The sequence below is a fragment of the Heptranchias perlo genome, chromosome 31 (genome assembly GCF_035084215.1).
Source record: "Heptranchias perlo isolate sHepPer1 chromosome 31, sHepPer1.hap1, whole genome shotgun sequence".
NCBI classification, from domain to species: domain Eukaryota; kingdom Metazoa; phylum Chordata; class Chondrichthyes; order Hexanchiformes; family Hexanchidae; genus Heptranchias; species Heptranchias perlo.
Genome location: NC_090355.1, coordinates 31970900 through 31981109, shown reverse-complemented (window position 1 = coordinate 31981109; position 10210 = coordinate 31970900). Strand labels below are relative to the sequence as shown.

The 10210-nt window shown below is 42.4% G+C and overlaps 1 protein-coding gene across 3 annotated transcripts in view; it reads left to right on the top strand.

Moving 5' to 3' along the window:
- The first annotated feature begins 252 nt into the window (after positions 1-252).
- Positions 253-10210, top strand: part of usp20 (ubiquitin specific peptidase 20) — a 105494-nt gene continuing 95536 nt past the window's right edge. Inside the window, exons 1-4 of one of the 3 annotated variants that reach the window (XM_067969892.1) lie at positions 253-436; positions 1928-2078; positions 2299-2383; positions 10052-10105. In XM_067969892.1, coding sequence (XP_067825993.1) covers positions 2303-2383; positions 10052-10105 — 135 coding nt within the window. In that variant the 5' untranslated portion in view covers positions 253-436; positions 1928-2078; positions 2299-2302. The remainder of the gene's footprint in view (positions 437-1927; positions 2079-2298; positions 2384-10051; positions 10106-10210) is intronic. The other 2 variants (XM_067969890.1, XM_067969891.1) reach the window with 2 other exon arrangements.

The following is a 10210-nucleotide window of genomic DNA, read 5'->3' as shown; positions in this document are numbered from 1 at the left end:
TATTATTTAAGTTTTATAAGTTTCCTTTGGTTTCGTGGTTAAGTTCTTTATTAGTTGTGCCCCTTTTAAGGTGGGAGGGGGGGGGGGGAACTTTTATTTGGTTTTCGGTTGGTGGCTCTGGGCAAACCCCAGTGGGGTTATTGCAGAAAAGAGTACAAGGAGTTGGGAGGTCAGTGACCTGGCGCGTGCCCGTGCAGTACGGGCACGCGCGGGGCGGTCCCTGTGACGTCACAGACGCGGTTGTAGTCCAATCGGCATCCGGGTAACACGGGGCGGGGGTGAGAGAGAACTACAACTCCCAGAGTGCACCGCGCGACGCGAAATCTTCCAAGATGGCGGAGGTGCGATTTGTGCTTCGTTGAAAGAAAATATAACCGGGGAGGCGTTTAAAAAAAAAACAAACCGGGTGAAGCCGTTTGCACCGGACCGGCTGCAGGTACATGTTGGGTCGTTAATTGGTTTGGAATGATGGGTGTCACTTTTTTTTTTTTTGAAACCTGCCGTGAAATCTCCTCAGCGGCGCTTTTGTTTGTGTCTCCTTCTCCAGTCAGCCTTGAATTCTGACAGCTGTTAGGCTTGAGGGCTCGTCCGGCCGCTCTGTGTCCAGCTTTCCCCACCCTCTCCTCCACCAGGCATTCTAAACACTTACTTTTCAAAAAAAATTCTGATTTGAGCAAACGTCGCTGTGTCAAAAAAAAAAACACCCCAAAAAATAAACAAATGTTTTAAAAATACCCACCCACCAACAGAATTCAGTTATCTGCCTGGCAGTTGTTGTGAGGTTGGGATGGAGAAGCCATTGACAATTAACAGAAAGGTTTGCCCAAAAGCGAGATGGTTTTCAACTGGGTTAATTATTGCTGTCTTAAATAACCAGTGTCCGTCTGTGCCCTTGCTCCGCCTGAGGGCGTCTTGGGGCGGGGGGGGGGGGGGGGGACGGGACCCTGTTCAGGATTGCATCTGTTGTTATAGATAGAACCACAAATCCCTGACACTTTCGGTGAGCCCAATGTCAGCCCAGCCAGGGCTCAGATTTTGATTTTTTTTGTGTGTGTGTGTCTGTGAAGCAATGTCAAGGTATTTCTTTCCCCATCCTCCCCCGTTAGTTGACTCCCGGCAGCAAGGTGACTGAGATCAGGAAGTCAGTAGCAAGGGGTCTGAACCTCCGAAGCACTATAGCGACATTGGGCATCCATGTTCACTGCCCTTAGTCTTAAAAGATAATTAATTCCTGATTTAATACAAAGGACAAGTAACAAGTTTGTAAAGGTGCTTCTTTCCATCTTCTAGCTGCCTTTGACTGGGAGATGGAAAGTTACAGTAAATCTGATTTAATAGCTACCTGCTCTCTGCCTCTCATGACTGTGAGTTATCCAGTGAGTAGCTTAGCCCCATGATGGTCTCATAATCTGTTTTGAGGTGTTGGTTGAGGGATAAATATTGGTCAAGACACTGGGGGAACTCCCCAGCTCTTCTTCAAAATAGTGCCGTGGGATCTTTTCCAGCCATTTGAGAGGGCAGAGGGTGCCTTGGTTTAACGTCTCGTGCAAAAGACGGCACCTCTGACAGTGCAGCACTCCCTCAGTACTGCCCTGGAGCATCAGCCTAGGTTTTGAGCTCAAGTCCCTGGAGCCACAGCTGACACTAGCCGTGTCACAAGGAACCGTAATCCCAACAAGGAGTCAAAAGTTTCGGGGAGGGGGAAAAATTGGAGGGACAAAACTACCTTTTTACCATGACCATCTAATATCGTTCTCTTTACTACTGATTCTGAGTGATCTAAAGCAAGAGACTGCCTGACACGTATCCTAAGGTTGGTAGCCTGTTTCACTTTATGATCTTTGGTATGTGGGATTACTGTGGTCGTGTAATGTGCATATTTTACTAGATTGCCATACATGTGGAAATATTTTCTGTTTATTTACAGTCAAACTACGGTATCATAGTGGTGCATTAACGTTGGTTTTGAAAGGCATTGGAATGTGGAGTTGATGTATAATAAACTGTACGGGATGCATGAACTATGAAGAGTCTTTTTAACAGAAGTCTAACTGGGCATTTTGTTTGAGAGTTAGCAGGTCAGTGCATTGGTCAAGATGTTCTTTATATTCTGAACCCCTCTTCTCCTACCCCATGCAGCAGCATTTATGTGATAATAAGTACTATATTTAATGAGTTACCTGAAGTTGAGGTCAGATTAATTCATTTCTGTACCAAGTGTCTATCAACATTAATGGGGTAGCCTATAAATGTTTTGATCTTAATAGCTGCAATTTTTATTACACTGTCGAACTTTAGGAAGATGTCAAATGCAGCAGATATCTGTCCTCATCTGGATTCAATAGGAGAGATCACCAAGGAGGAACTGTTAAAGAAATCAAAGGTAAAAGGATTGCTGAGCTTATGGATTGTGGGGCCAGACAAATATAAAGTATTTGCAGCCTGAAATGTTATTGAAGTATATGCTATTGAAACTCTATTATAATCACTACTGGTACAAGATAATATTTGCACTGTCATGTTAGCAATAATTATAAAGATAGTGTGGCTAATATTGATTATTTGTCCTTTCCTTGGTATATTTTTGGCACAGTGCAACACTCTTGCCTCTCAGTCAGAAGGCTTTGGGTTCAAACTCCACTCCAGACACTTGAGCACATAATCTAGGCCGACACATCAGTGCAGTATTGAGGGAGCGTTGCAGTGAGGTGTTTTTTGGATAAAACATTAAACTAAGTCTGCCCTCTCAAGTGGATGTAAAAGATCCCATAGCACTGTTCGAAGAAGAGCAGGGGAGTGTTCCTAGTGCTGTCTAACACTTATCTCTCAACCAACACCATCAAAAATAGATTATCTGGTTATTTATTTCATTGCTGTTTGTGGGACATTGCTGTGCAATATATCCTGCTGCATTCCCCTACGTTATAAAAGTGATTAGTTTGCAGTGAAGCACTTTGAGACATCCTAAGGTCATGAAAAGCATTATATAAATGCAAGTTTTTTTCTTTAAATTTTCCTCAGCCAACCTTCTTGCACCGTGTACATGGTAACCAGATGGTCTGCTGCTGGTCTTCCTCTGCTTAGAGCCTACACTCAGTGATAGGATCACTGAAATCGCCAACATAGCAAGGTGGGAAGGTCCACCCCAAGTTGTGCCAAACTTCAGGATTGCCTTCTACATTTCTGCCAAACCTTAGGTTCTCCCCTCCCCGTTGATGCCAGATCAAAGGACCTCCATGCTGCCAAAGCCCAGCAGCCGCTGTGCAGTGCTGTCGAACTCCAGGACCCCTAACCCAGCACAGTTCGCCAGTGCTACCAAAATGCAGGATTGTTCTCAAGTATAGCTCAACCAGCAAGCTTTAGTTCTTTTCATCTGCAAGAGGCATTGCCATGAGTCACTAACACACAAAAATCCTACTTCAGAATTGAAGTGGAGGGCACTAGTTTAGGAATTGCATACATAATCTATTAAAGAAAGTGATTTAACTAGGTACATAAGGAGATAAAGTATCGCTTACTCCAAAAACAAACGTGCTAAAATGGTAGCAAGTGGAAAATAGATAAACTACACCTTCATTCTTACTAGCAACTGCAGCATCCAAAGGTGAGCAATTTATTTGCAGGCAGCTAAGAGAAAGATTGAACACCAAATATCATTTCCTGTTCCTGCCACCTACCCCATTGTCACACTGTTGCAGTACGCATAGGCACAATAGTACAGGCCCAAAAGCCCACAGATACTTACGTAAGTAAAGACATGGTCTTTTTCAGAACAGCAGCTGTTTGCTGGGTGGTTACTAAAAATAAATGCTGTATATCATGCTACACTAACCCACTGAGAATTAGTCAAAACTCTTGAGTCTTGCGAGTGGTTTTGTGAGTCAGTAATAAATACTTGTCAATGAAGATCTTCCGTTCAGCAGAAATTGCTCCTACAGTTACGCATACCACATCTTTTATATTTCCCATCTAGTAGCAACCAAAATATATAAATAACTTTTAAAAATGTTTCATATGTTAAGCTATTATCTTGTATAACAAAGGAGTGGAAAAACGTTTAAACTGATAGTACTGTGTAGGGTTTGCATTGCAAATCTTGAGTTCCATACATAAATTGGTCAATTGTCCAGTCTTGTGGTACTGCAGTAATAGCATTTGTAAAGCAGATTTGCTGGCATATATATATTCTACACACATGCCTCCTCTTTGAATTTGAGTTCCATAATCTAACCTCAGGATATCAGTGAGCAAACTTCTATCCAAGCCTTCTGATTTTAAGGTTAAGCTTGATAAAGTCATAATGTGAACATCAGCATAGTGCAGCTCTGGTGCTATGTACACATTCGCTTTCTGCGTTTGGCTCAGAGAGCAGTTCACCCTGCGGGTCACCTGTGTCAGGTACAGAACAAAGTTTCATGGGAGAAGGATTATATAGAATGTACAGCACAGAAACAGGCCATTTGGCCTAACTGGTCTGTGCCGGTGTTTATGCTCCACACGAGCCTCCTCCCACCTCTCTTCATCAGAAGTTGATTGGGAGAGTCTATTGGCAGGCAAAGGGACGTCTGGTAAGTGGGAGGCTTTCAAAAGTGTGTTAACCAGGGTTCAGGGTAAGCACATTCCTTATAAAGTGAAGGGCAAGGCTGGTAAAAGTAGGGAACCTTGGATGACTCGGGAGATTGAGACCCTAGTCAAAAAAAAGGAGGCATATGACATGCATAGGCAGCTGGGATCAAGTGGATCCCTTGAAGAGTATAGTGATTGCCGGAGTAGAGTTAAGAGAGAAATCAGGAGGGCAAAAAGGGGACATGAGATTGCTTTGGCAGATAAGGCAAAGGAGAATCCAAAGAGCTTCTACAAATACATAAAGGGCAAAAGAGTAACTAGGGAGAGAGTAGGGCCTCTTAAGGATCAACAAGGTCATCTATGTGCGGAACCACAAGAGATGGGTGAGATCCTAATTGAATATTTCGCATCGGTATTTACGGTTGAGAAAGGCATGGATGTTAGGGAACTTGGGGAAATAAATAGTGATGTCTTGAGGAGTGTACATATTACAGAGAGGGAGGTGCTGGAAGTCTTAACGCGCATCAAGGTAGATAAATCTCCAGGACCTGATGAAATGTATCCCAGGACGTTATGGGAGGTTAGGGAGGAAATTGCGGGTCCCCTAGCAGAGATATTTGAATCATCGACAGCTACAGGTGAGGTGCCTGAAGATTGGAGGGTAGCAAATGTTGTGCCTTTGTTTAAGAAGGGTGGCAGGGAAAAGCCTGGGAACTATAGACCGGTGAGCCTGACATCTGTAGTGGGTAAGTTGTTAGAGGGTATTCTGAGAGACAGGATCTACAGGCATTTGGAGAGGCAGGGACTGATTAGGAACAGTCAGCATGGTTTTGTGAGAGGAAAATCATGTCTCACGAATTTGATTGAGTTTTTTGAAGGGGTAACCAAGAAGATAGATGAGGGCTGTGCAGTAGATGTGGTCTACATGGACTTTAGCAAAGCCTTTGATAAGGTACCGCATGGTAGGTTGTTACATAAGGTTAAATCTCACGGGAGCCAAGGTGAGGTAGCCAATTGGATACAAAATTGGATTGACGACAGAAGACAGAGGGTGGTTGTCGAGGGTTGTTTTTCAAACTGGAGGCCTGTGACCAGCGGTGTGCCTCAGGGATCGGTGCTGGGTCCGCTGTTATTTGTTATTTATATTAATGATTTGGATGAGAATTTAGGAGGCATGGTTAGTAAGTTTGCAGATGACACCAAGATTGGTGGCGTTGTGGACAGTGAAGAAGGTTATCTAGGATTGCAACGGGATCTTGAAAAATTGGGCCAGTGGGCCGATGAATGGCAGATGGAGTTTAATTAAGATAAATGTGAGGTGATGCATTTTGGTAGATCGAATCGGGCCAGGACCTACTCCGTTAATGGTAGGGCGTTGGGGAGAGTTATAGAACAAAGAGATCTAGGAGTACAAGTTCATAGCTCCTTGAAAGTGGAGTCACAGGTGGATAGGGTGGTGAAGAAGGCATTCAGCATGCTTGGTTTCATTGGTCAGAACATTGAATACAGGAGTTGGGATGTCTTGTTGAAGTTGTACAAGACATTAGTAAGGCCACACTTGGAATATTGTGTACAGTTCTGGTCACCCTATTATAGAAAGGATATTATTAAACTAGAAAGAGTGCAGAAAAGATTTACTAGGATGCTACCGGATTTGATGGTTTGACTTATAGAGAGAGGTTGGATAGACTGAGACTTTTTTCCCTGAAGAGTAGGAGGTTTAGGGGTGATCTTATAGAAGTCTATAAAATAATGAGGGGCATAGATAAGGTAGATAGTCAAAATCTTTTCCCAAAGGTAGGGGAGTCTATAACGAGGGGGCATAGATTTAAGGTGAGAGGGGAGAGATACAAAAGGGTCCAGAGGGGCAATTTTTTCACTCAAAGGGTGGTGAGTGTCTGGAACGAGCTGCCAGAGGCAGTAGTAGAGGCGGGTACAATTTTGTCTTTTAAAAAGCATTTGGACAGTTACATGGGTAAGATGGGTATAGAGGGATATGGGCCAAGTGCAGGCAATTGGGACTAGCTTAGTGGTATAAACTGGGCGACATGGACATGTTGGGCCGAAGGGCCTGTTTCCATGTTGTAAACTTCTATGATTCTAACCCTATCAGTGTAGCCTTCTATTCCTTTTCCCTCATGTATTTATCTAGCATCCCCTTAAATGCATCTATGCTATTCGCCTCAACTACTCCTTGTCGCGAGTTCCACATTCTAACCACTCTCTGGGTCGAGAGGTTTCTCTTGAATTTCCAATGTATGATGTATATTAACTCCTTTTCACATTATATTTTGTGACGACAGTTGTTAGCATTTATCTGAAGTATCTTATTTGCTTCTTCCAAAATTGTTTTGCTGGTTAAGCCTGATGTTTCTGTTTGAAAAACACCTATTTGCTCAGTTGATTTTATCCAATTTTTTTTTACCTGAAATCAGGAGGGAAAGAATAACATCCAACAATTAGAAAGCCTAGATATACTGCACCGGCTTGTGGTTTGATGTGATTTAAATCCCTCCCTGCCCATCCCATTGGATTCCTGCTTTGAATACACTGAGAGATATCCCTTATGTACTACTATTTCTCGCATCTAAGGGCCAGTTTTCTGAGTAGGAGCTGCCAGCACTGGGTGCACTGTCTTCAATTTCCTGATCTATGGGGCAATGTTCCTGCTGGCAGATATTTTTGAGTTAAAAATGAGCATCAGAATTAAAGAGATAATTATACTATGGGCAAGCGACTATTAGTAAATGAATATCATGTGACTTTCCATTAATGGCCTGTTTAAAATATTCTCTTTTAATCTATTACCAGTTCTTGCCTTCGTGTAGCCACATAAACCTATTTCGTTTTCTGTCGGTGCCTCATGAGAACTGAAATGCTGCTGGATCTTCCTTATTTGTGAATAAAGTAAAATATTTTTTTTCTTTCTGTTCTTCCCAGTGTGATAAAACTATGACTGTGAAGCACAGATTGAAACTCCAGCAGTGGTACAGGTCATTGCTAACAATGCTGCTATTGTATTATGTCAACTAACATGACTTAATTGTAAAAGTTCTTTAAAAACATTCCCTGGGGCACCCTCCACTATAGCACTGCTGTTGTGGGCACTCATTGTCCAGCCCTGTTAATTTTGTGCCCAACTGCGTTGCTTACAGATCCAGTTACTTGTTTTTTTTGATGCATCTTGTAACGGGCATGATTTGGTACTTTCTGAAAAATTGTTTTCCTTGTTCCAATTGCAGTACAAAGCTGTGAATTTCAAAGAGTTGGCTTAACGATCCTTGCTTTTTTTAAAATTAAGTTGGATACTCCATTATGTTGAATTTGGTAGCTCTCATCAAAATGACTTGGTCATCTGCCTAACTGCAGTGGCCTAGCTGAGAGATTGTGACTAAATGTAAAATGCATTGAAACGCACAGATATGGTTCCCAGGAAAATGAAGGTTGGAAATGGAGAGTATAGCTAATAATGTGGAGGACTGTACCAAATTACAGGAAGATTTAAACAGGCTTGCAAAGTGGACAGATTAATGGCAAATTAAATTCACTATATAGCAAAGTGTGAGGTGGTTCAATTTGGTAGGAATAAGGAGGTCACTTATTCATTGGAAGCTAAGAAACTAAATGGGGTGGAGGAGCAAAGAAATCAATAAAAGTAGCAACATAAGTTGGTAAGACCATAAATTGTGCAAACCAAGTATTGGGGTTCATTTCTAGAGGAATAGAATACAAAAGCAGGGAGGTCATGTTAAATTTATACAGCATCTTAGTTAGACCACACTTGGAGTACTGTATGCAGTTCTGGTCTCCATGCTACAGAAAGGATATTGAAGCACTGGAGAAGTGCAGAAAAGATTTACAAAAATGTTACCAGAATTGAGAGGTTGAACTATCAGGAAAGACTGAGAAGATCTGATAGGTGTCTTTAAAATTATGACAGGCTTCAATAGGCTAGATGTGGAGAAACTATTCCCACTTGTGGGTGAGTCCAGAACCAAGGGGGCACAAATATAAGATAGTCACCTACAGATCAAATAGAGAATTTAGGAGGAATTTCTTTACACATAATATAGTAAATATGGAACTCGCTGCGATATGGAGTGGCTGAAGCAGATAGCATTGATGCATTTAAGGGGAGGCTTAATGCAGACATGAGGGAAAAAAGGGATATGGGGGTGGGTGGGAAGAGGTAATTCGAGTGGGAGTATAAGCACCAGTAGAGACAAGTTGGGCTGAATGGTCTGTTTCTGTGCTATATATTCTATGTAATTCTATGTCCAGCCTCTCCACAGGAGAAGGGTGAATGATGTGGACCAAAAAAAGGATACAGTTGTTAAGGAGGAAAAAAATGGCTTGTCTGAAATCATGGTGTTTTTCATCCGGATGGTCAAACCAATTTTTGTATCCCCTTTTGCTTTGGTCTCTCAGTACCACAACATCCCTGTCCAATAGGTCGCCATCCGACCTGCTTCCAGACCTTGCCCAGCGCTGCTTTGAAACCTTTTATTAGGTGCACAGTTACCCTACAACTTTAGTATTGACGTGAAGTGATTTCTGCTTCGCACTGATGTTAAGGTTGTGTAAATGGAGCCTGGCTGGCTCTCCCTTTTGGATTCCTCTCTACCCCTCGCTCTCTTTCTGCTCTTTGCTCACTCCTACCTATAGCAGCGTGACCGACACTGGGAACTTGGTGAGTGGAGGATTGTGGACGCAAACTTGCACTCTGTCACTCCAAGGCACAGTGTGTTGAGCCGCAGTGTGCTGCCTACTCGAGGTTTTCACTGGCGTCTTTGCCAGCTTCAATAAAATAAGCTGACTAAAATCAATCCCCTGGTGTAATGAAATCTTTGGATAATTGCAACCTTCATTTAACAGCAGTGAAGAAGGTTAAGAGATATGATCTAAGTCATTAAAATGATGAGAGTATGGGTTAGACGATGTAAGCAGATTATTTAATTTAGACAGAGATTGCAGCACACCAGAACAAAAGTAACCAGCCTCAAATGAGTCCAGAGGTTGAAGGTGGCTTTAAAAGTGCCAATTTCCCTTCCCCTATGAAGACTTATTTTGGGTCTCTGACCTCAGTAGGGAGCCACTAAGCTGACTTGGTGTGGAAGCAGCTGTGAAGGAAGTTGTTGAGATTGGCATTCTTTCTGGTCCTGACTGCTGAGTGGAAGGTATAGGAGTCAGGAAACCTCCATATCCGATGAGTAAATAGTAATGTTTTGTAGATATTAAAGTTTCCCAGTTTGGATGCCTTGCAATGAATCTTTACTTGCCCTAGGTGGGGCATGAATTTTACATCGACAGAACTCAGTCTGTATTTATCATCTTTTAAATTGGGTCTCGGCTGTTTATATTTTGGATTGAAATACTCATGCACAACTTTGAGGGTGATACTTCAAAGGCCTTAAACGGTTGCTTGTAGGGTTGTAGCTTAAATAAAACTCTGAGATAATTGTACTAAAGCCTGTTTTTTTTTCAGGGAACATGCCAATCCTGTGGTGTTGGTGGACCAAACCTATGGGCCTGCCTTCAGGTAAGGAGTGGTTTCTATTGCAAAATGTTATTTCTGCATTTGTAAAAGTAGCTCATTGTACAGAAGCAGACTCCAACTATGGTCCCAGACTAAACTGACAAATAG